The following is a 26,602-nucleotide window of genomic DNA, read 5'->3' as shown; positions in this document are numbered from 1 at the left end:
AGAAAGCTAGAGGGAGCCCAGAGGTTTCAGCCATAGAAAAGTCACCGCGCTGTGCCCGGACCGGGTACGGACCACGACGCGAAGGTTGGCGATTCCCCCCACCAGCATTTTGCATAACCCCTTTGGAACGGCTGTAAGGCTATCGAGATCTCACGGACAGGAAAACAACCAGGGACCAACACCGGCAATTCCACGTTCACATCGCTTCTACTCCTGGGCAGAGATTCAAGTCAAATCAAAACAGTTTGGTGGCAAATTCTAAATAAAATATGGCCTAAGGATTTAATAAATATTTAAAGTTTATTTCTCTCTTTGCAGATGATTCGGATTCTTCAGTCGATATGAAAGTTGCATATCACAGGTTTCAAGGTTTCCTACGTTAAACCTAAAGATTTTAAAGTCCAGTGGCAGAGGTCTAATCCACCTACGTTTAGTACATTGGAAATTCGGCTGTAAGCTATTTAAGACCTTGGTTATTTTAGTAATGGAAATTCAAGAACAGTACTATGCTGATTCTGGCATTGAAGAGGAAGAGAAACTGAACTTCCCAGCTGTTACCACCTCGATTACGCAGTGCCAGAAGTTCGAGAGAAAGCAAGTAACCGTATTGCACTTAAGTAACACTCACTCATCAAATAGTACAGCATCAGCTATTATACAGAGAGCTTCTTTCGGACTATACAATTTGCTTTACAAGTAGTCTAAACCACAAACTACATACATACTAGATAAGATCCAAATCAAATTAGTATTAGATTACAGTCACAGTTTTCATTCAATATAGGTCAATTTATTTGGATGAGCTGTGGCCCCCTCCCCCCCCTCAGAAAACAAACTAGCACGAGGCATTTCCCAGATGAACAACTTGAATTTCATACACTGATAAACCAAGTCCTGTTTCGTAAGCATCACAATTGTGCATGGTCCTCATAAGGCCACAGAGTGTCATGTTACTATGTGGACATGTTTTTCCCCCCCCTCAGGGGGAGGGGAGCATCCTTCAGAAATTAAGGAATCCCTGAAACTATGTCTCTGAAAGTCCCACTATTAGGTTTAAAATAGTTTTAAGGAATAAATTGCCTACGCAATTTACGAATAGTTTTTTGTAACAGACAACAACTATTTCCTCTCTCGTGTCTATTCTTTATCACAGCCAAGCTATTTCTAGCCAGTTCTTTAAAAGGAAGAGTTACATATATTCCACGTTTGGTAATGATTTATGTAGATGAGGTGCAAGCAGGGAGACCCATGAAAAAAAAAATCATCCATCATTCAATTACTGCCATGTCACCTGCAGCTAGCTCTGACACCACGTGCCGTAAGATCGAGCAGCTCTTCATGTGTTCACAACGTGAATGAGAATTCCAAATACAAAGCCAGCGCACACTACTTCAACGTCGGATACTTTCTCTGCCCAATTCTTCCCGGCCTTGAACTTCCAGTGACTGCAGGAGACTGAAAGAAAGACGATGTGAATGAAAAGAATGTTCTGTGAAATACGCCATACCGGAGACTAAATCCAGAAGCTGTCAGTAAAGTTTTGACCCCAGAATTGTTAGTTTAAGAGAGCTAGACTGGTCTAGATACGCATCCTACATGCAACAGTCCAGATTAAACAGTAAAAACAAACACCCAAGAGAAGATGACATTTGTAGTGATATTTAAGGCCACGCCGAGTTGTTTATTAAAAGGCAGATGCAGGCTGAGGTCGCTTAAAACAAGAAGGCTCAGCACGATTGATTTCCTCAAGCAGCATTTAATTATTTGTTGGAACTCTAAGGGCTAGCAATCTACGGTTTTGCTCAACAGTTTGAACTAACAACACGGCCTCTACTCACTTGTGCAAATTGAGAAGGATTGTAGAACTGTACTGCTCCTGCTGAGGGCTCCCCCGAAGGCGGCACAGGGGCAGGCTGGAAAGGAGATGACACTGAAGTTAGAAAACTGCAGAGCTTCACTGCCCCTCACACTTGGTTTGCTCAGCCACACAGAGAAAATATTCACAGTAATAATGCCAACAACATGAACGGAGCAGCATATTGTAACAACTGCAACAAGTGCTGGTACAGCTTGCATATCTTTGATATTGTTTGCTTGATGTAGGAATAGGCAAAACAATGTCACATGCATCAACTGTAGATAGCTCTGAGAATCCAAGGCATGCAAAACCAAAACGAGACACCGGTGCAACTTCTCTGAGTTAGTACCTCCTGCTTTTGTTAGTAGACCTAAGACTCGCCCCCAAATAAATATTCTGTGTCAAGTTTTGCTTTACTAAAAAGTATCAGAAAGAGTTTGTGTCATTCCTTTTACGGTGACCCCACAGTACCAAAACTTACAGCAGAGATGAAGCATTCCTTTAATTCCTACAGGGGCTTTAGTAGGTGTAAAAGGCAGTGGTATTATTTACCAACTCGAGACAAGCAGTAACAGAACGACAAGGATTTGCTCGCATGGGTCATTTAGGGAGGTGGTGTTTTGTTGTTATTAACTGATTGACTACTTTCCCATCCCAGGAAAGAGCTGATAAACATCACTAAGTGATTCTCTTAGGAAGGTGAACATGAACAAGAAGCATGCCCGGATTACATGCATTCTCATTAACACAAGAGAGACTGAAGTCCCTGTTTGAGCGTTAAAAGGAACACTGCATCGTTAGTCACTTTCAATGTTAATTCAGTGGAATGAGGAGAGGGGAAAATGACTGGAAGTAGCATTAGTACATGAGCAAATGCAAAATAAAAGGGGAAACGTAAATATGTTAACATAAATGAGAATGGCCAGCCACATGTACCTGATTAAAATGCTGGCTTACTTCACGTGATAATGAACTCATTGAACTAGAGCGCGAAAGCTACAAAACAGCAAGAACACACAAATACAAAAAAACACAAATAAAGAAGTCGTCATGCATGTCACTGCCCCAAGCTTTCAGTTGTTTTATTTCATTATAAAAGTCTCACTCCGCCAAAGGTTAAACCAACTTCTCGTTAAAAATAATAATAATAATAAAAAATGTAAAGCCAGAAGTTAGTTTAAATCAAATGGACTTCTTAAAGCACAAAATTATATAGCTATAGGAAACATTTAGTAGGAATAAAGGTAAGGTTACTCTGCCTGGCACACAGCAATCTATTCTCATCTCTGTGTCTCACATTTAATATTAGTGACATTATATGCATGCACGGAGGCAAGAAGAGATCCTCAAATTGCTGTTGATATTTCACTCTGAAAAGGTATTTAGAAGTTTACTTATATAGAACAAACAGATCACACTACAGAAAAACACCGAGACTGAATTTCTCCTCTGGACTTGAGTCTTTTTTGTACAATTTTGGAGGCAGTCATACGATTCCACCCTGGCTGGTCACCAGCCACTGAATCAATCATATAGTCATAGAACAGCCCAGGTTGGAAGAGACCAAGACCGTCAGGTCCAACCTTCTGTGGGAAAAGGGAACCTAGATAAGATTACCTAGTATCCTATCCAATTGCTGCTTTAGGTGGCCCTTGTCAAGACCACTACAGAACAAACGTCGAAATACACTGCACAAGTCAGTAGCTAATTACTCTGAATCAAGTCTTACCTCGCCTGGTTGGAAGCTGTCAGGGCTGGAAACAGGAAGCCCAGATCCAGGTGGAAGGATTGCAGCGTTTAAATACTAAAGAAAAACAATGCACTATTTTTTAATCTTTATTACTCTGATTACAATCCTATTTCACATTTTTACTACATTAATGCCACTGAAATACATATTTCATACGTATAATATACAGCATTGCAATACATTGAGTCAGATGAAGCACACAGCACATGGTTAACTCCTGCATTCCTGGTCCATTTCCTGACATACATTGCACACATGGAACTTGCAGCTCTGCCAAGTTCAGAGATGCAAGTCTTCACGTACTTCCTACCTCCATTTTCAATTGCACTTCCTTTCTCCAATTCCTTAACTAAATGTAGCAAGCGTTTGCGTGTAACAACAACACGCTTTGTTTACTCCGCAGCTATGAAGCTTCTATTGGCAATCAGGAATCACTTACACAAAGTTTGAATTGCATACACAAGATATTCTAACTCACCTCTTGATCAACAGCTGCAGAAGGATCGGTGTTGGTTTGGTTTGCAGCTGGTGTGTGTTCTGCTGCACTGCTCCCTTCCATTGGCTGAGGATCCCCTGGAACTATAAAGTGAACGAGATTTAGCCAAACACACCAGCTCAGGGTGTTTGACTTCAGAGAAGGAGAAGCAGGGTCATAAGCAGAACTGAATTTCTACTACACAAATCTTCTATCAGAAAAAGAGAGGTAATTTAAAGAGTGTAGTATCAGTACTTTCAGATGCCTCAGTTTCGTTACAAGTCTGCAAGCAGGAGATGCATACAGTTCACAGAGACAGCCTTGGTGCAACACAGTATGTAGTGAAACCAGAAAAAAAAGACTGTAAGCAAGTAATGAGCGCTATGTTTAGCAAAATAGGAACACTATGCAATTCAAATTTTGCAATTACGATGGCTCCATAAAAGTTAAAGGCACAAAAAACCCTACCAAAAGCCACCAAAACAAAGTAAACTCAAATAAAAATCCACCTCTGTTTGCAGAGTACAGAGACAGGCTTTACTAATTTGTTTTATTGCAATCCTAGACTGATCTTTCTTTAAGAATGTTCAACTCCACTAACTTCCATTTCTTTTACATGCTTAGAGGCTACACAATACACACACTGGCAAAAGTGACTTTAAGAAAACCTCCTCACAAGTTTATCCACTCATGACATACCTGCGTTTGGAACAAACACATTTGCAGGAATTGGCATTGGTGCCAGTGGAGCAAATAGGTCTGATGGTGCAGGAACAGCACCGCTTGACTTGGTTCCACCTGGATTCAGAACATCAACGTAACGGGCTCTGCTTCCTGCTACAATGGAGAAATGCAGAAATAACAGCAATAAGCCTTGTGTTATTCATCCCCGTGCCTATTTTCAACTGCCTGCTGGTTAAACTTTCAGAATCAGCAAATAATACTGCAGGGATACAAACAATATCCAAGCCACAATGTTACCGTGACAGCAATCACAACATAGAAGCTAGGCACAAGAAAAGCCAGCAAGAGCCAGAGCTCCATGACATCACCGAGTTGCCAGCTGTCTTTTCTGGAGTTGTTTGGGAACAAGACTTTTGTCTTTGTATTTTATGCACCATTAAGTTTGAAGTCTTTCATACTTCGACCAGTAACATTGTCTGTTACCTGCTCTCCTAGAGAACATGTTGACAGGGGCACTAGGTGGGCCTCCAGGCCCAGATGGAGCAGTCTGAGGAACTTTGGGAAATCCTGTTGGAGGTGGTGGTGGAGGCTTGCTCTGCAGGGAGAACAAAAAGAAAGAAAACCTCAACCACATCATAGACTAAGTTTTATTATAAACTCCCTCGTAAACTCAGTTGTAATTACTGGATCCAGACAAGCATCTGGGGATACAAATGGTTTTCTAAGTATGCGTGTTTGCATAGTCTACAATCTGTTTATTAGCTTCAAAACGCTGCACATTTTAATCCAAATTCAGTAAAATGCAGCTCAAAAAACCCAATAACAGGCTAAAGAAAATTGTAAGCCAGTTGTCAGTTTGGAGAAGTAAGCAGTTCAGGTTTTTACCTCTTCTTCTGGTTCATCCAAATTAACCCAGCGCTGCTTCTGTTCATCCCAAACAATCTACAAGGAAATCAGTCAAAGATCAGGCATTCAAACAAAGCTGGAATAAACATAATTTTAAAAGTTTGATGCACATTTCTTTTCTTTATAAAAAGGCTCATCTGACACCCAGGAAGCCATTCTGAACAAATTAAAGTTTACAAAAGCTTTATGATTTAAAGGCCTTACCGATTTGTTCTTGTCATCTGGAAGGTGAGCTTCATTCTTTCCTTTTCCCATTAGCCAGCGAAACCAGTTTGCACCAGTCTAAAATATAAATACACCTATTCAGTTAGTTCCCTCAACGCTGTCTTTAAAGGGAATTTAAATGAAAGTTTCATGCAGTAATTCATTTTCTGTTAGGGACTTCAACTCTAATTTGAATAAAATAAAGAAAGGAAAGATGTCCTCAGCTAAACTAGTCATAGGGAAGAAGGAATTCAGAGGTGCTATGCCACAAATGAAAACTAATGCTTGTTAATAGCAATCTGAGAAAACAGGAAAAAAGGGACAACTCAGATCGGTGTAAGACAGAGAAAACAAATAAATACTGAGAACATAGGAGTGAATCCACTGTGGAGGTAGGAGTTGGATGAAAGAAAAAGGCTTTAATTGTTTATTTGTAAAGGGAAGTTGCTTTGAATTCATTCCCAATGAAAACAAGCAGCTAGTAGTGCAATGCTGAAGTGCTTAGAAAGTCAGGCAGCGGTAGCACAAACTACGTGAGCATATGAAAACATCTAGAGGTTGCAACAGCCAACCCAAAAAACATCTGCAATTTACTCAGGTGCTCTGGAATCACTGCCCTGGACTGAGACTGAACACCTGTTCCACAAATCTCCTCTATTACTACCTTCCTTATCAAGTTTACCTTTCTAGTTGCTGGCTCTTTTTTCACATCTTTCTTAGTCTCTTTCCCTGCAGGAACAGGAGGGGAAGGAGATGGCTGTTTTGCTGCAGAGTTAGATCTCTCTCGTCCCACAGAATGAGCAGAGGACTCTGAAGTTGTTCGGGATCTTCGTCCATAGCCCTGTATTATCAACAGACAGAAAAGCACAAAGTTGTTCCTGCCGGAGTGAACAGAACAGTCCATCTTGCTATACTAACTCTTTCTTTGACAAGTTAGTAATAGGAAGAATTAGAAATCAATCAATAAAAAGCAAATATGCGTAAGAATGAGGAATTAGCAGAACAAACACCCTGTTCATGGCATACCATATGTGCTGAAGACTGAGATGCAGATCTGGATCTTCGTTCTGGTGCCTGGTTAGATATAAAGCCAGGACATGCTTAATAAGCAAGCAGCTGAGTATCTGACACAACATGCACTTTTTATTACAAATTCCCACAGCATTCAAGACATTCAAGTTGGTTATTTGGATACTTCTATGCCTTCTGACATGCAGGAGGCACAGAAAAAGAGCTGAAGGCTGTCCAAGAAGTTACACTGCCACATAACTAGTCCATTACGAAGTTAAATCAGGTCACTGCATTTGCAGGCATTAAAAGTGGCTGAGAGTTCTGTACTAGTACTTCATTCTTTATTTCATTGAAGGGGATGGAGAGCAAAGGAGAAAAATTAAGCTTCAAATCTAGCTGAACAGCAAGACAAACCCCCAGTACATTCTGTGTTAGCAAAGATGTGTAATGCAGCTGACACTTGCTAGAGATGTATAAAATAAAAATACCATTCTAGCCATTCTGCTGTAGAAATCTTCCTCTCTCTGTTCAGGGAAAGAGTTTTGTGACGGAGACTCTGAAGCAATTCTCTGCATTCCTTAAAAGCAAAATTAGACTGTTAGCTAGGGGAGGGGGTATAGAACTTAACAAGACCCTAGAAGCTGACATCCAGGACAGAAGCCCAGATGCTCCAGTCACAGACCTTGCAAACAGAACAACCAACTGCAGTGCATTCAGCAATTCCATAAAACAGGCAATTCCCTGCATCACGTTTAAGTCACCCTTTGCCAACTCTGACCTTGCTTTTAAGCTAAGTCCAACAGGCAGGATGAATACTAAAGCTTCCCACAGATGTTCCTGTAACTCTACATTATCCTTTTAAACCTAATTACCCAAGACCTGTCTCACTATTTTACAAATATCGAGATAGTCTGTATTAACACCTAAAATACTTTATTCCCTTTAGAAAGAAAGGGGGTTATCTAGTAAGATTCCAGACCTGTTTCCAGGTTCGTCTGCTCTTCTTCCCGTGGTTCAGTTTCTTGTGGTGGCCCTCCTGGTGGCAGTGTTGACCCTAAATACAGCGGTGATGGTTCAGCTCCATACTGATTGGAAAATCCTGGAGGTGCAAAGCCAGGTCCTGGGCCAATAGACTGAGAAGCCACGGGATAGAAAGGGACACTTTGGACAGCCTCCTGGTCACCAGGTGGAATCCCAGCTGCTGACCCATCAAGTATAGCCTGAGGTGCTAAGGTACAAAAAAGTTGAGAATTACAACTAAACAGAACCTTTCAACCTGTGAATAAGATCATACAATGCAGAAGTGAAACCTCACTGTTTCTACCATCCTTTTAAGGAGTTTCTCATACTAGAAAACCAAAACCTTTATTTCTCTCTTTTATTGCGAAGAGGGATGTAAGACACTAACCTGAAGGCATCAGCTGCACGCTTTGCATCTGTTGAGCCATACTGGGCAGTAAGGATGCTAACAATGCATTTTCAGCACCTGGACCCATGTCATGGCCAACTCCTGCTCCATCATATTGACTGGTATGGTCTAATTCAGAGCTTGGCGTGCTACATGGGTACTGCTGTGGCGTGGATCTGTCTGTGTTATAAGCTATTGTACCCTCCTGCACACAAAAAAAATAAGATCTTATTAATTCTACCTGATGTTAAGTTCATAACCAAGGGAACATACAGCAAAGGAAATCTTAAGAGTGAAAACAGTTAAAAGCAACAACTATACTATTTAGTTAAAAAAAAATAATAATAGTTGTCATCCATTTGTAAACCAAGTTCAAACAAAACACTTCAGCTTTTGTTTTTAACAGAAGCATAGTTAATTAGGTCAACTTTCATACTGCTAGTGGATCTCTTTAAATAAATGTCTTTCCTTCCACTTCGTCTAAATTTAGCCATACTAATCCACAACAAACTGTTTTATGTTTGTCTTCTTTTTTATCCAACAAGCAGATATTTGTTTGCAGAAGGACTTGCTGAAACCTAATGAACTTCAGTTTTCTTTGCATTACAGTTTTAAAGAAGTCTATTTTATATAACATACGCTATCCTTTAAGGTACTCTGTACTGAATCTTAAGGCACTAAAGCATGTTAAATCCACTTGGCTTAAATTCTAATACTTGTGTTTTACAACGTATTATGTCATGAGGTCATCACTCATGAACACGTGACGATTTTGTAGTTATCAATGTGAACAAAATAACTTTAAATTGCTTTTATATTAATCCGCAGAAGGGAATACTTTACTTTAGGAAGTACACTCTGTACCTTGATCTGTCCATCCACATGTCGAAGCCTTACTAACCATGAAGGTTCAACAAAGGATTCCTGGTCTGGTTTCTCTTTTATCTGTGGATCAAACAGGCGCAGCTGCGATGACATCTAGAAAAAGGAATCATTGTAAAGTTAAGCAGTCAACAAAAGGTAACTTTATCCACAGCTTACCACCTACAATATAAAGCCACAAACACTTAGTTCTTCCCTGTGTTACCTGGATCAGCTGGCCAATAAGTACAGGTGAATAGTAATGTGGATCTTTAAGGACAGTTCTGGAAATCACTTCACAATAATGGAAAGCCTGAGCAGCAAGTCCCATCTCAGCTAGTCGGCAAGCATAGATGAATTTGAAAACCTACAGAACGCAAGCAAAATAAAATCAAGCAGTCATAACATTCTTAGAAGCATCAAATGGAAAAACACCTACTGATCAACAAATCAGGGAAAAAGCTATTTGCACTCTCGTCCATGAGTATTTCATGTTGCAAGAGATAAAATATTTTCTATGTTGAATAAAGCGCATGTGAGAGATTAACATACCATGAAAATCTGTGAAAATAGAATAGATTAAAGAGCTCTTCACCTGGAAATTGGGCAAGCAGCCAGGCTGAGTTCCCAGCGACTGTGCATATTCATAGGCTTCTGTTCTCTGAATAGCTTCATTGGTGGCAAACTTCAAAAATGGCAAGCTATTGAGGAATGGGAGAAGAAAAATATTACTTGACTTGAAGAACATGAACGTTATCAATAGATACAGATCTGTCTGTTAAAGTCAGAAATAGAATCCTATTAGACACACAGTACGAGTAACTTCAATTCCTCAAACAAGAATAGGGCATCAGATAGTTCTCAAAGCCAGCTGTAGCTAGTGATGATGAGGGGAGCAGTGCAACTGAGTCTCCCTAGCCATTAACCTTTCTGTTTTGCATCAAAGAAGTGATGTTTAAAAAAGGGAAAGCCAAACCTATGATTCGATCCAATTAGGACAAGCTTTGTCGTCTTCCTTGTGTAAACTCCGAAACCAACTTGGGCCATAAGGTAACAAAAGTGAGCAGCATCCAGCAGGCCTTTAGAAGCTGTAGAAAAATAAGCAGTAGAGCTCAGGATATTTTGTCTTGATAGCACACATTGCTCAGCCTTTGTATTCAAATAGCTTCACGATACAAACAAGCCCATACAGAACAGACACGCTTTACGTATTACAAAGCAATTGTTAAAAGACAAAAAAAAGCTGAGTAATAAATTTTTTCCAAAGGCTTCTCATTCAGTCATCCTCATATAGTTCCCTCAGAGTTACCAAGAGTGTCTCCCATGGTAGCAATGGTCCTGGATTCCAAGTCCACGTTATTAGTCAAGTTGGATAACACCATTGCTAGATGTGGCCTCCAGTCTCCCCATTTCTCATCTCCACAGCACTAAAATTAGAAGGATTAATTATTCAAATCAGCGGCAGGAGCTCTCCACGTTTAAGTGTTAAAACCAAAAAAGGACTAAGAAAATTTATCTGACCTAGAAAAAGCACACGGAAAGTTTACTGTCATAAACTAGACCACTCATTGCAGTACCTCTTTAAGACTCAACTGCAGCTCACACTGGAACCTTACCGTGGACGCAGCTGGCATCCTTCCAGACATGAGCTGGTAAACAGTCTGCAGAGGGTCATTAATTGGGAGACTGTTGGCAAACCTAGACAGACATTATACAGAAAAACAAGAAATAAACTCTGGGTGAGGAGTTAAAATGTACTGAACGTTCAGTCGCAGTTAATCTTGCTTAGTTTAGGAAAAGAAAGCGCTGTTTGAGGATACGACACTGAATAAGCAATTGCCCAGTGGATAACATCCAAGAGAAAAGCACTATTAATTGCTTGGATCTGCCACTTTGACCCATGTCAATCCCATGCCCGTGGATTACAGGGTTCAAATATCCCTTAAATAGATTAACTTCTCAAGTTTAATTTTATGGCCTCGAGACCCCAGAAAAGAAAAAGCAACTGATTACATGCATCAACTGAATACACAGGTAAAATTAAAGCAGGAATCTTGCATAAGCTAATATGGATAACTCATGATTTTGACATCAAGATTTCTGAAGCACCAGATCTCTCGTTGGCAGAACAGGTAATCATGCCATACTAACAAACAACCAGCAAAGCTGTACCTGGTCATAACTCTCGCATGCGTTCTATTGTCCATCTTGCTGGCAAGTAGCAGAGCATGGCCCCATAAGCCATGCTTCATGGCTGATTCCAAAGCATCCTAAATTAATACAGAAATTAGTTTCCTGGGATAGCTTAGTATTTAACTCAGATAAACAGTGATCGTTTTACAGTAGTAATTTGACTGAAGAAATGCTAACACAAGAACATAACTTTATTTTACAAACTGCAGGACACAATATTTTTCCATCAGTATAGTGCAGTGTCATGAATTTTTAGCTGCACTGCAAGCTGCAAAAACAGTTTTCATTGATGCTTAGAGCTTTCAGATTTTTTGAAAACTAGTAGGACACACAGTACTTGGAACAACAGTATAAACACTCACCTTCTTACGGCCATAAAGCAGCAACTCTCTGAATCTCTCTGTTTCTTTCTCAAGACTGTCAATTGTAGTTATAAGACTATCAGTGAGAAACGAGAGCTGGGCTTCACCAGATTCCTCTTCTACTTGTTCCAAAGCCTCATTAGTGAAATCAATTAAATTTGCTTCGTTAGGGGACTTCCCAGGAAGCCATACTGTTTTATGATCTCGGAGCAAAAGTTCGGCCAGGTCTGTTCCCACAACAGTCTGTGGTTTGTGTCAGGGGGAAGCAAACAAAGACAACTGTTATTTCAACACTGCCTTCATTTTGCTCGTCAATTCAACAAGTGTCTATCAGAGCCCTTGAGCACAAATGAGCAGTTTACCTGTTCCCATCAATCTATGAACTATTCCAGGATAGGAGACTATGTGCATATTACAGACTTTTACATAAATACTATCTTTGCGCATAAAATATTTTAGGCTAGATAGAAATTCAAGCAGTTAGACGTACCCCGTTCTGCCTGCACAGAAGTACAATGAAGTCCCAAAGCAGACTTGCAGATTCTTTGTCGATCAAAGTTTCATTTTTAAAACACTGCGTAGCTTTATTTTGTGCAAAATTAATAACATCCACTTTGTGGGTGTCATCTCTGAAAAAAAGTTCAATGAGATAGAAGTAAAACATTTAGATCACTACTGTGACTACTACAAGGAACAAATTAAAACTTTTTACAAGTGAAAAACAACAAATATCTTAGTTTAAATCCTGTAACTTACAATTATAGGACAATGAAATGTTAGATGAGGAAATGGAATCTAAAAAGCAAGAAAGTCTTTTAAAATCTATTAAGACGTACTTGGCAAGAGGACCAGGAAAAGCTCTCATCTCTTCTTGCTCTGGAGAATGTTGCAACATAGTCTAAAACACAAATACAAACCATAAGAACTGTTAGAAGTTACCACTTACAGCTTTAGATCAAACACAACAGATAAACACAGAAAGACAACACGCACTGACATATTAAAACAAAATACAAGAAGCTGTAGACAAAAGTTCTCTACCCCCGTTCCAAAAGAAAGGCCAATATTCCACCATCCTTTTTTTCTTTTAAACGTTACCTCCATGCTGTGTATTTCAACCAGGGCTGGCTGTCCTTCTGAAGGCAGGTTTGGCAGCACTTTTATTAAGAAGCCCCCGGGACCAAACCTAGCACACAGATGAGGCACTGAAAATTTCTCAGGCGTGGAGGGCCTCAAGGGCGCTGAAGGAGGGAGAAAAGATAAAATAAGAGAATTTAGTTGCAGGTCAGGTCAATTTAAGAAAAAAAGGAAACTGATGCAATTTGACTAAACTTTAAAAGAAATTAATTGGTTCCATCAAATTTCTAAAGATCTCCTGAAAATTTCACAGAAAGAACAAAACTAAACAACTCTAAGGTCCCCTCATGTTTCAATGCAGGGGCTTTGCTTGTCTGCCTTCGACGTGTCTATGAGATCTCTGTACAGATGCATGACATCTTCAATGAGCTAATGATGTACTTCAGGCTACTCTGGAAATCCTCTTCCAGAGAAATGGTGAAAAGGAAAAACAGCGAGGATAAATCTGAAGTTTAACTTCTATTTTAATCACCCCTTGGAAGCACAAGCAATGTAGTTAAAAATGTATCTAGATGTTTACAGATGCAAGTAAGTGATGTTTAATCACAAACACCACCTAGCTTCTGCCCTTCCGTGAAAACAAATTAACTTTATGCTAAAAACAATTTTGTTCATGTGCACATACACTGCAGATAGCAGTATTTTCTTGTTAACTGACTCAATGAATACAGGAAAATGGCATCATACACTACAAACATGAACAAAAGCACAAACTACCACCAGTAGACAGCCTCACAGGCGCAGCCCCTTCCCCCCTCCTTCCCCAGCAGTGCCAGTACCTCGCTCGACAGCTGACCATCCAGTTTCAGTCGGGTAGCCATAATCTGTAAAAGGCTGCTGTCCATCAAAGTTAGGAGCGTATCCACCATACGGGTAATCTGTGTGCAGCGACACTGCCTGTGCAGTAGTTTCATACGCGTTAGCCGTTAAGTCGTGGTTACTTCTATACAGCTGGCTCTAAACAGATGATATTAGTAGTTGTTAGCAGCAAAGTTACAGAGCAAGCAATACTACGAGCACGGGCCCAGACAGCAAGCATTCCCTCCCACCCACCACCCCCTTCAGTTCTTCAGGTGGCTCTTCAACCAGGTTTACTACATCGCTTCATTTGAGAATACTACCTTGCAAATCTGTTGGTGCAATAAGCTATAGAAGACAGTATCTCTTAGTGCTCTCCCTCCCTCAGTGCTTTGACTATTTGATCTGCTCACATTCAAATATGTTCAGTTCTCTCACCACAACATCTACTGCATGTTTGTATCAGTAGTTACCATTATGGCATTACTTCCAGGTTCAGGTGTTGCTGTATCAACAACCATGGATCAGAATCAATGTTCGTTTCTGCTGTAAATCTTTGACAGCAAAATCTCACCTGATTAAATGCGGTGAATTATCTAAATGGCATTAGGTGCCTAAAGATCCATGCCTAGATGATCACCAACACCAATTCCAATACTACTAAAACAACTGGAATTCAGACAGGAGAACAACTTAAAACTTCCAAGAAACATGATGCAACAACACATGATCTGATAGTAAAGACTCTGCTACAACAACTACCTGAATATTCCTTCTGTTTTCCAGGTATTTGTATTTATAGAGCAAGTAGATGAGCGATCAGCTAGATTTGTTTTCTGTTTTACAGTCAAGATAGCGTGATACAAGCAATGAGTTAGTCTTTTAGCAGATTCCATGCTTGTGATGAGGAAAGTGACATAACACAAAGCCAGACATTATCAACTACAGCCAAGCACAGTAAGGGCAAAGTTCTCCCAAAGAGCAAACGCATGCATGGCAACTTGCACAGCTGAGTGCTGATTTTGGTTAAAGTTCTCCTGACAACTGTGGTAAATACTAAGCTCAAAACTGTATCACAGAACAGCCTTAACTTAAAGAACGCAAGTTCTTAAAATACATCCCCCAACCCCCAAGATAAAAAAAGAAATATTTACATATCTCTAATTTCTTACCCACCCCTAAGAGAAAGGCCCAACTTAGCTGAAAGAGCTGAATACTTGATGTGACCATTTGGAACTCACTTGTTGGGAGCGAGAGCTGAAGCTGCTCCGGTGGCTGTGTACACTGTGCGAGCTCCGCAGACTGTGACCAGAATGCTCGCTGTGAACGCTGCGCCTATCGAACTCATCGCCATAAGGATCTCTGTGAGGCTCAGTTTCATCATCAAAGCTCCCAGTAAAACGAGGATCGTATCTCCAACGATCTTCATACCGGTCATGTCTAAAAAACAAAACCCAAAAAAACATATCCAACCGTATCCCAGAGGAAAGTGACTCCACTGTGCACCTATCAGGAAGGAAACTGTACCTAATTTCAGAAGGGCTTTTAGATTACTTCCTAGATTTAGGTTTTTATTAAAGTAAACGAACTGACACTTCTTTAAGAACTTCATCTAGAACACTCAAAATCAAGACCAAAGTCATGTTCCAAGGATGTTCTAGGAAAACACAACGAATGCTTATCTGAAAAAAAAATCCGTATTTGCCTTAAATCCTTGAGGCTGATATGACAGCTCATCTGCTGTTCCTAATTTACTTATGTTAAAGCAAAAGAAAGAACTAACAAGAATAGCTACGAGATGCGTAATATATTGTCTGCCTTCATTCACATACACACATTAGCTCTCCAAATAATTAGCACCTAGGCCCTTCTCTGTCCTAGTTCTGGAAAAAGCACAGAGAGAACGCAGATTGAATGGACAGACCTGTTGCCATATGGATACGCTTCTCTCTTCTGGTAAGGGTTGTGTTCACCATCATACAAATACCTCTGATCATAACTTCTAGGATCTCTGTATCTGGGGTCATACGCAGATGAGTAACGTTCCCAACGACTTGGATCTTTGGAAGATAAAAAGAAATGGTTTAGATACTGGCAGTCATTATCTACAACTGCTCCCTCCCTTCTCTTTTAATTACATGCTGATTTGGTCAGCAGCCTGGAAATACAGAACCAGAACCACCAGACAGATCTTCTCTAACAACTTTCCAACTTAATCACAGCATGACAATAACTCAACAAATAGTAACAGAATCTTTGCTACCAGCCTTCAGTGAGCCACGCTACATGCCCCAGGATATGGACAGACGTTGCTTATAATCCTCACTGGCACTGTATAAGCAACTGCCTTCAGACTACCAACACTACTAGGGCTCTGTGAGCATTCAGGTAATTATGGACAAAACGGACTTCTATTCATGAGTCAATTTCTGTTCACACTTCACCTAAACTTTACTCTAGAATGCTGCCCGCAGGTTAAGCACCAAGGATGCATGCCAGCAAGTGACAGCTCTGCAAAACACTGAAGAACAATTTTGTAGATTTACCACGGTATGCCTTCATAATGAAAAGGCAAAGAGAAGTCTGAGATCTCTTTGAATCTCTTTTCTATTAATACTTCTGCTGAACAAAGAGAGTACAGGAAGGATGGCATGGTGTTAAGAACTAAGCAGGCCCCAAAAAAATCAACTTCTAGCAAGTGTAGCTGTTCTGGCTGATTGGGGAAAGAATATCAACTTTTTTATGACAAAAAAAATACAATAATTCTCTGATCTTAAAGTTCATTTTCTCCATATTTTTTTCTATAGAAAAATAGAGCTTGCTTTGACATCTTACCTCCATAATCATATGTGCTCGGGTAATAGCCCGGATAATAATCACTCCATCCAGTTTTTGCATAATAATCTTCAGGATATCCTTGTCTGAAAGAACGTGCACAGGCACGAAAAGTTATTATTCCTCCTTCAAATTCTTCTGAAGTCAGCAGAAGATATGAAGAACTAGAGAACTACTGGTTGACCACATGAAGACAAAAAGCACACGAACCTGACTAAAGGCACAAAATAAGCCAGTGAATATGCAACTACAAATATTGTAGTCATCTTTTGTAAGTCATACTACTTTTGATGGAAAAAGAAACGTATGGCCATTAAAAGCTTTCACTGTATGCCATTTTTGAGCCACTATCCCACCATTCTTGACACAAAGCTAGTAGGACAATGTTAGGTAAAAGCATAGAAGTGTAGTGTGTACAGGCATGTTTGTACACATGCATACATACATTCATGTACAGATGCATGTATATGAAAACATGTACGTGTGGATATAAACATTCGTGTGTGTATACATTCACAAACACTCCTATGTATACACATATTTATCTATGCACAGGAAGGAAAGGGATCTAAAAACAGCGTGCAACGATAGGAACTTTCACGCTCTCCTCCAACACTCTATTCATACCATAGTGCCAATTCCCAAGTGGCCAAACAAGTCTGGCAATGCTCCTCACTGGAAAAACCTGTGGGAAGCTTGCTAGCACAGCACCAGTCTTTGCAAAGGAGTTTTGATCTTGTCAGATCAAGTTCATCCACCCAGCCAATCCTCTCAGCCCTCCTCAGAAAGATGTTACTCCCTTCCCCTCACCAAACAGGATTCAAGAATCTGCTCCAGCAATTCATTGCGGAAATCAGTGCATCACTGATACGCTACGGGAAAGTTTCAGACACTGCCTCTGTGCGACTCGGCCACTCTTTGTCTCTGCTGTCCTGCAGCACAGGACATAGCAATAGGAAAGGCTTCTCTGGGGCTCTCTTGGAATCCTGCTAACATACTGCCTAGATAATACAATAGTAATATTTTGTCATTAATTTGAAATTCACAGAAATCACCTGCGCAATAATCACCAAGGCCCAGCAATCCCCAGGAGGTAACTTGCTGCTTTCTGAGAAATACTAGAGATTTCACTTCTGCTTTTCACATAGTAATTCCAAGCAGCGTTTAAACACTGCTTCTCTCTGAAATTTCTTATTTCATACTACTAACCAGGCAGATTACTCTCAATTCTTCATGCTCTACCTGCATCAAAAGCCTATCCACAAAGCTGAAACAATCATCACACAAATCTACTTGACACAACACCAGGTACGTTTTCACTGGATTCATCCCTCTCTCAGTAAGCCACACATGCTGCTATGCCTATCAAGCAAATCCCACACCAGCTGGTCGATGTGCCATTTATTAACAGAACCAGAGAACCACTCTAAGTGCTAGCAGGAAAAAAAACCAGACTTGATTAACAAACTCATGACCTGCATACATTGCTCTTTCACAGCACGTGTGCAAGGAGTTAACTTCGGCACCAAGTTTGTTGCAGTGACTTTCTGCCTGGCAGGAAAGCTACTAACCAGCTAGAGAGCTGAATGAAAGGAGTAATGAGCTTCAGCAACAGAAAAGACTGCTGGAATCCTATCAGCATCCTTTTCAGGCATGGCATTTGATACCATGCTTTCCTATGGCAACACACAATGGGTTTTTGAACTTCCTCGCTGCAGCTTGTGCTGTAAAACTCTGAGGCATAATTACACTCACTGCTTTAGGATATACCAGTAATTCAATTTAGGAGTTGCATACCTAGAAGAAGGCCTATCAGAGCAGTGACTAGCTCTGGAACTAGGACGTTCAGGCTCAGAATACCGATAGCTCCCAGGCTCCATGTAAGCAGTGCTGCTGCTATCGTAGTACCTGTACCGTGGGTCATACTGTCCATAGCTATCCTCCTAGAAGAGAGATTGACATGTAAGGTAAGAGGCCGCCCAACTCCAAGAATAAACCTTTGTAAACAAACTGCCACAAACACCACAACCATGATAGCCAAAGAGCTGCAGATCAATAGTCTACAGGATAGGTTCTGGCATCCCTCATGGCAAGGCGTATTCAGGTCTATCAACATCCAAAGCTTGAGAAAGAAACATTGCTTCTAGTCTGCTTCAACCACTACGATGGTCATGCTGCAAAACTGCCAAAAACTGAGGCAGCAGGTGAAAGCCCAATCTGAACACCTGTGCAGCTCAGACAGAACAGACAACTTTTTCCACGGAAACAAACTGCTATCGGTTGAGATCTCTGCCAACTGCATTTAATATTAGCAACTGCTTTAACTTTTAAAAATCTTTACAGTGTACGTTTTATTACTGCAATTCAATTTTGCCTGTAGTTAAACCTTGACATGAACGCTATACTAAATGCTTCTCGCTATACAACTACTAAAACTTGGAATTCCAAGATAAAAATGACTGCTGCTGAAGGGGGAAGAAAGGAAAAGATGAAAATTTACCAGGTAATACAGATGGGCTGTTGTTCTGGGATCTGGAGGAGGATAAGGTGGTGGATATGGAGGCTGGTAAGCATCGTAAGGATGCCTGTAGTAGTAGTAAGGGTTCTGAGGAGGACCAAAGGCATCCTGAGGAGTCTGAGGCAGGGGTGGACGCTGCAGGTCTTGCTGCGTACTTGGCAGGACTGGCTGACTGCTGGTTGTAGGAGCCGTGGGAGCCGGTGCACCTGATGGCTGTCCAGAACCAGGCTGCTTATCAGGGCTTGGCAGCTGTGCTGGACTTGCCTCTTGGTTCCTCAGCTCCTGGTTCTCACACTGCTGTGACGTCTGCACGCCTTTAGTCCCTGCAGCAGTCTGGTAGTTTGAAGAAACTGAGGACTGCCCAGAAGATGTTGGCATCTGAGCTGCCTGCATTTGTGGTTGGGATGGCAACGCTCCCTGTACAGCTCTGTCTGGCACAGCCTGATGCTGTACATCTTTTGTCACCTGTTGATAGAAATGTTGTTTGTCACGCACCTCAGGACCCACTTGACCAGCACTGCCAACTGGCTGTTGAGGATACACCGGGCCACCAGAAAGCAACTGATTATGCACTTGTACGGAATTACTCGCACTGCTTTTCTCCAACGTCCGTGACACTGTAAAATCAAGCACTCCAGCAGCTTCTTCTTTGCTATTTGAACGATTTACAGAATTTTTGGTCTGTACTACAGAATTAACAGGTGGAAGCAGTGCATTTGTATTTCCACTGGGAAGATTCATCCCAGGAGAGATGGATGAATTAGCCCCTGACTTGCTAGCAAATTCAGGAACAAAACCTTCAAAATTAACATTCTTTTGCCCTTCGGGAGCTAAATTAGATGGTGTTTTCATGAGCAAGTTTGCAGGCTGATTAGAGGCAACATCAGAGGAATTAACAGGGCTTTGTAATACATTATGTTTTAACAGATTACTATTTGGAGGAGCATTAGCCAATAGAGATCCAACTTGCATCACAGGCAACAGTGCATTTTCCCCAGAGATGATTCCACCAGCATGCGATGTTTGGGGACCAATTGAAGGCTTGTCCCCAACCCCAGAATCCTTCATTGGCTGACTGTTTTCATTGCTGCTTAGCTGATTAGATAGAGAAATAGAAAAATTAATTGGCTGAGCCAAGTTATAACTTTGATTAGGCTGAGCAATTAGGATAGGCTGATTTTGCAAAGACTCCGTAGGTGGAGAAGACAACAAACTTGCATAACCAGAACTTGCCTGAGACTGAAGTGCCTCTTCCTCTCCCATTTTGGGAGGATTCTCAAGATTTTCAGAAGATATACTTCCATCTTGGGAAGGCTGCACAGCAATACTCCCTGGTTTATTCGGCTGCTGATTAGACAGGCCTTCTTCTGGTGGCTGAATGACTTCTACAGTTTGTTTGGCAGGTACATAAACTGCAGGAGCAGCAGGAGCTAGAAGAACATTCCCTCCAAAATTAGGTAACTCATTGTGAGCCCACAGAGTTGTTGCTGGGCTATCACACTTCTTAATTGCTCCCTGAGCTCTTGTAGAGGACCTTCTCTCAGAGAAAGATTGCATGTTTTCTGTAACAGGTCCAGAGTGCAACATATTTCCAGCTTCACCGGTGACTGCAAGAGGCAGAGGGTATACCTGAGGCATGAAAATAGTTTCCAGGTTATCTGGTGGCTGTTCAAGATTGCCTGGTGATGCAGCAGGCATAGCTGTACTCTTCTTGGTGTTCTTCTGGTTTGGGTGGTTCTCTCTCAATTCAACCACCATTTTTGCTTGGTCAATTTCTGCGGGTTTTATACCAACTCCGTGGGACCTCACGGGTTCAAAAGAGCTATTTGCACTTGTCTGAAATACTCCCGTAGGCTTAGGAGGACTTGGAGTTGGAGGCTGGGACAGGTTACCATGGTAGCTCTTGTTTGGATTTATCTCACTTGAATCATCTCCCAAAGGAGAAGAGTCTATCTGCTTAAAGAAGCGAGCAGAAGATTCTTCATCGGGCTTCCCACTTTCTTGCTGAATAAACGTACCAATTTGCTCTTGAGGTCTTGCTGAGCTAGAAGCGCTCCTATGGCTAATGTTGCTGTAGTTTGAAGACACACTGTCCGGTCGGACAGGATGAGCTAATGAATCAGGTGCCTCCAAATTTGGTCCTCCTTCAGCATGGCTCACAACAGCATTCTTCGGAAGCATCTGACCTGCTAAGGATCCGTATCTGTACAGATCAGGGTGAGCAGAAGGGGATGAAGCATTCATGTTACGTGGCTCACTTGGCAGCACTTCTTGGTTCTGTATGCACTCCAGGTTCTCTACATTTTCATACTGTGACCCACCATTGCCAGGTGCATCACCCGCACCTGCTTTGTCATCACTAACAAACATAGATTGCTTAGCAGCCTGCGCCTCCTGCTGACTTAGAATTTTAGGAAAATACTGAACATCCATTCCTTTTTGTACCATCTCGTTGACTGAACCTGTACCAATCTGTGCCTGAGACAGAACGTTAGCTGGAACCCGCTGAGGATGCACTGGCTGGTGATACAAGGGTGACGAATGTGGTTGACAAGCAAACTCAGTTTTCTCAATCATGTAGTTTTTTTCAGATGAAAGTATTTCTTCATTTTCTGCCTCATCCCCTTTGAAAAACATGGAAAGGGTTCCTGAGTCTTGGTCTGTGGGAACAGCTCTATTGGATGCTTCAGACATACCTGGAGACTGTTTCTTGAGGTTATTTTCCTGAGCTGCGGGAATGGCAGAACTGGAGCCTTGCAATGGTGGCTGTGGGTAAAACTGCTCCTGGTAAGGTTGATTTAACCAAGCATTAGTCATTTCTGTGTTCTGTCTAAACACATTTCCAGGCTGGATGCTGTTCATGTGATGCCCGCTATTTGCAGAGCCATTTTTCCCATTATTTTCACAACCAACAGATAAAGGCGCTTGCACAGCATTCTGTGCAATTCCTTGATGTACAAGACCATGGTGTAAATTTGTCGGCGGAGGAGGATGAGAAGCGCTAACAGAAGACTGGGAAATGTTATGAGCATCAGTCTGAGGAGGTGGCTCAGGATAGGGCACAAAATTTCGAACCGGAGACTGCAGGTTACCTTGAACAGGTCTCCACTGAGACACGGGCTGCTGAGGAGGTGGAGGGTAGAGTGCTGCCGCAGCGGGCCCGGAAGGAACGTCGCTCACATCTCTGTTAACATCTTGCCTACCTCCAGGATTGTTTGACATAGACACCATTCCAGGATGCACACTGAAAGAATTTTCAAGTGCTGCATTATAATGCGATGGTACTGCAGACCCATGGAGTCCGAGATCTGCATTTGGATGCATTTCTGTAGCGCTATTTGTAACATATCCCGGGGATGGTGCAGGAATTGGAACATTAGAAAACGTACTGCTATTTATTCCTGGTTGAGACATAGGAGCTGACGAAGACGGATGCAGTCCGTGAGGATTGTCCCCTGCGTGTGACGGCGAAGCATGCATAACGGCTGGCTGCGGAAACACCGCTGGGGAAGAACTTTGCATAACCGATGCATTGCCCTTGGGTGGATTATCTAAAGGGGAACCCTGTGGAGTTTGTCTGCCGAAGGCAAAAGGGTCTGTCACAGGCTGCACTGGGGCAGCTGTTGCATTTGCTCGTTTACCGAGCGCTGCGCTTCTCCAGTACGTGTTCCGAGCAATGCCTGCAGGAGGTGGAGCTGCTGCTCCTGCTGGAACAGTCTGTGGAGGCTGCTGCATGGTGGCCTCCCAGCAGGGTCAGATGCCAGATGAAAAAATAGTAGTGGATGCTGTAGACAAATTCCTTCTTCCACTCTGTTGGGACAACAAAAAGAAAAGAAAAAATGTCAAGTCATTTTTCTTTCTTGCAATACATGTAGCACTTGAGCAACTTTTATTTTGGAAACAAAACAACCAGTATAAAAGATGTCTCCGCTCTCTAGAATATATAAGAAATTCACACATAGCATTGTACTTCTAAATCCAAGTAGCATATTAATGAAGCTTAATGCAGAGTGAAACAATGCAGAGGCAAAAAGCAGCAGCAGCCAGAACGTAACAGCACCTGCAAGCACCACAGTAAGCTGGATTTAATTAAAATGCATTGAGAAACTGTTACTGTTATAAACAACGTTTCTTCAACTCTGGTGCATTATTGCCCAATGTGAATGGATCTCTCTGCAGGCAGAATGAGAAGCATTCAAGGAGGAGCTCATCGGATGTTACTGCCCTGAACACACTCCGTTTTTGTTTAAATAAATAAAATATTGTTAAGGACAGTAATATTATTTATTTTGAGGAAAAAAACAACTTGCTTTCATCACAAATATTCTCTCACATAGCTGAATACTGCTGCATAATAGTAGAACTGCACTTAAGAATATTAAAGGCAATCAATTCCCACCCACACCTATTAATTAATCGATGCTCTCACTTTAAGCTTAGCAGGACTTTGGCACAGCGTCACAGAGCTACAGTTATACTGCAGGATAGAAAGGACAGCTACAGAAGTACTCCAGCTCTGCCAGCAAGAACTTCATAGAATCACAGAATGCTTTGGGTGGGGAGGGACCTTAAAGCCCACCCAGTCCCAGCCCCTGCCGTGAGCTGGCTGCTCCCCAGCGCCCCATCCAGCCCAGCCTTGGCACCTCCAGGGATGGCTGGTTAGGAGCTTGCACTGATAAGTCACATGTTTGTAATCAGATCATAATTTTAATAGCGACAGAAAAGTTTAAATGCAAAAAAACAAAAAAAAACAAAAAAAAAACCACACAACACCTTCTGGTTTAACGAAAAGACACGTGGAGCGAACACTGCTTATCTACACATATTCCATAAGGATTTATAATGAAAATTTATTATGAAAAAAGCATACTGTACAGACAGCACAACTTATACAGACCGTATCAGAATCAGTACAACTTACCCTAGGGAACATCCCTCCTACTCATCACCAAAGAACCCAACATCCCAACATGTAACTCAGATATCCAACTCCAAATTTCTGTTGTGGGCTTCATTCCTTCCTGCCTTACTAAATGTACACACACACAAAACCCTAATGCTTTCCCCACTCTTGTAACAACTTGTACGAGTAATTAGCTAATTGAAGTCAGCATGGACTTCTCTTTTTCAGTGCTGCTTTAGAATCCCTCTAACGAGATCCCTATCATTGCATTACAGAGGTTCAATATGAGGGCATCAGATTCCTTGCAGAAGAGAAGTTAATATTAACAGACTGCACACAGTAGTAAAAGCATGCAAGATCTGAAGAATTAAATCCAAATAAAATGAACGTGCCCATGGCAGTTTAGTTCAAACAGAAGATATCAGCTCAGAGATACTGACCCCTCCCTGCCTCCAATCCAGTATTAAGAGAAATGCTAATTAAGACATTTTTAAGTGAGAAATAACTACATATCCAAAGAACAATCCAACTCTTTGCCTCATCTAGTTTGGAAATCCTTAACTTTCAGATGGTTTACTAATGGATAACGCAGACCAGACTGATAAACATTAGTCGCCAGCAACAACAACTGCAGAAGATGTTTCCAGATGTGCCAAGAAAATATTACCAAAAAGACAGAAAACGACCAAAACTACTCTCAGGACAAAGCCATCGTAAAATTAATCTAATATCTCTACAGTCATGACTGGCTCTAGATCCTCTGCGAAGTTTTATCTATACTAAGAAATAATTTGGGGGAAATTAATTTAATCCCATTTTATGCTAGATAAATTGCTCTTAAACTCGAGGAAGCATGCTCACAAAGCAGGCTAATGAGCATTAACATCAACTGTCAGGTGTGCCTACACATACATGTATACATACACTCACACCGGTGAATGCATCTGTGTGTGCCTACACCAAGCAACAAAGATGTTCACATACAGATATCCCTAACAAAAAGATCAGTGTAAATAAAGCAGAACACTGCAACCTGCTTGTACCTTTACGACCATTATTTGGGCCACGGGTTTTTCCATTCTTTTCAGTGCAGACAGCTGCATACAAGCGGGTGACGCTGGCTGGAAACTTGCTGCCTTAACACTGCTTCCTACTGCTTCTTCCTACCGGCTGCCGCATAAATGGGAACTACAGCTGAAAATGCTACTCTGAGAGAAGAACGCTTCGGGAACCAAAAGCACAGAGCTTAATACGATTCACTGATGGTAATAAAAAATTAAAGTGTACAACTGTTCCGCCGAGCCGACCGCCAGCAGATCGCAGCATCTTCAGGCAGCCACGCCACCGAGCCAGCACCAGTTGCTACCTCAGTAAAGTAGAGGCGTACGGCATCTGACAACTCATACGGGTGAAAAACAAACAAAAACCACAGAAGCCCCCTACAGCTGAAGAATTTTCGGCAGCCTGAGCTGGTGTGGGCCAGCCAGCCCACGCGGGGCGGGAGGGCCCCTTCCTCCTGCGAGGCGGCCACGACAACGCGCGTCAGGACAGCCCTGCCCCACGATCCGTCCCGCTCACCCCCAAGCCCCACGGGAGATACGCGGGCCACTCGTGGTTCCCGTGCCACGCACGGCGGCGCAGCACGGCCCCACCACCACACCAGGGCCGGGCCCGGGGACTGCCGCCGCCCACACCGCCTCCCTGCGAGGCACGGAGCGCTCCCGGGCCCGGAACCGGCACCTCGGGCCTAGCGCTCGTCACGCATCCCTCCCGCCCCGCGCTGCCCTTCCCGCAGCCGATCCCCGCCGTACCTGGCAGCCGCCGCCGGCACAGCCCCTCAGCACCGGGCGCCGCCCCCCCCAGCGGCCGCAGCACCGGCGCCCCCCGCCGCCGCCATCTTGGCACATCCGGCCTCAGTTCCGCCGCCGCCGACGTGTCACGGCGCGCGCGCGATGACGCCACGCCGCGTGCAGGGCCGGCGCCGCGCGCTTGGAGGCGTTCCTTCTTCTCCCCCCTCCTCTTTCCGCGTTCCTTTAAACGCGTAAGGGGGGGACGGCGCAAGTGTCGGCGGATCAAAAAAAAAAAAAAAAACACACACACACAAAGCCACAAAAACAAAAAAAAACAACCAGCCGAAAGGCGGAAGCGGCTCTGACAGCGCCCGCCCCGCAGCGCCGTGGCCTGGCGCAGGCGCAGTGCGGCCGCGGCCGCGATAGTCACGGGTTCGAGTCCCGCCTGTGGCGACTTCGCTCTGTGTGGCCTCGGGTTCGAGTCCCGCCTGAGGTGGCTGCCAATATGGGTTATCGTCAGCTTTCCTCCGGCCACTGCTGTGCTGCCCCAGTGCCCCCGCTTCATTTTGAGCTTCCATGCAGGCGGTCCTGGTGTTTTCTGGCTTCTTGAGGAAGCCTCCCCACGCCATTCCCGTCTTCCCCCTCAGGGGGTGCAGTGGCGAAAATGGCCGCCAGGGCGGGACAGAGCACCGCGCTGCCTCCTCACCTCCTCACAGCGGCCTCGGCTCCGTCCTCCTTTGCACAGCGTGCTGACCAGCCGGGCGGAGCGGGCAGGAGGCTGCTGGAGCACCTAAAGCTGCTGTGCTGAATGGAGGGGAGAGGCACAGATGAGGAAATGCCACAGTCTTTCCCGTCGCCGAGGTCCCGGCCTCGCGGCTATAACGCGTAGCGTGGTTTGTGAGGCACGCT

At 42.8% G+C, this 26,602-nt stretch overlaps 1 protein-coding gene across 5 annotated transcripts; it reads right to left on the bottom strand.

The window, feature by feature from the left end:
- On the bottom strand, window positions 282-25,886 carry SEC16A (SEC16 homolog A, endoplasmic reticulum export factor). 5 transcript variants are annotated; one of them, XM_021413803.1, is made up of 33 exons: window positions 25,715-25,871; window positions 20,234-22,810; window positions 18,983-19,465; window positions 18,280-18,425; window positions 16,483-16,568; window positions 15,572-15,707; window positions 14,889-15,087; window positions 13,629-13,806; window positions 12,811-12,953; window positions 12,549-12,610; window positions 12,203-12,341; window positions 11,713-11,955; window positions 11,330-11,427; window positions 10,774-10,855; window positions 10,467-10,584; window positions 10,134-10,245; window positions 9,753-9,858; window positions 9,384-9,524; window positions 9,161-9,274; window positions 8,297-8,501; window positions 7,868-8,116; window positions 7,377-7,465; window positions 6,904-6,951; window positions 6,560-6,718; window positions 5,878-5,955; window positions 5,653-5,709; window positions 5,251-5,362; window positions 4,783-4,920; window positions 4,087-4,187; window positions 3,588-3,662; window positions 2,795-2,854; window positions 1,839-1,913; window positions 282-1,455 (listed from the first exon to the last, which is right to left on the bottom strand). In XM_021413803.1, the coding sequence occupies exons 2-33, from the start codon at window positions 22,733-22,735 to the stop codon at window positions 1,387-1,389; spliced, it is 6,603 nt and encodes a 2,200-aa protein (XP_021269478.1). In that variant the 5' UTR covers window positions 22,736-22,810; window positions 25,715-25,871; the 3' UTR covers window positions 282-1,386. The 5 variants fall into 5 exon arrangements, with proteins under 5 accessions (XP_021269478.1, XP_021269476.1, XP_021269473.1 ...); XM_021413801.1 differs by having other exon boundaries at window positions 13,629-13,746; window positions 18,983-22,810; window positions 25,715-25,886; XM_021413798.1 differs by having other exon boundaries at window positions 18,983-22,810; window positions 25,715-25,878.

This window comes from Numida meleagris, chromosome 16 (genome assembly GCF_002078875.1).
Source record: "Numida meleagris isolate 19003 breed g44 Domestic line chromosome 16, NumMel1.0, whole genome shotgun sequence".
NCBI classification, from domain to species: Eukaryota; Metazoa; Chordata; class Aves; order Galliformes; family Numididae; genus Numida; species Numida meleagris.
Note: the sequence above shows the minus strand (reverse complement) of the source record. Positions and strands in the feature narration are given on the sequence as shown.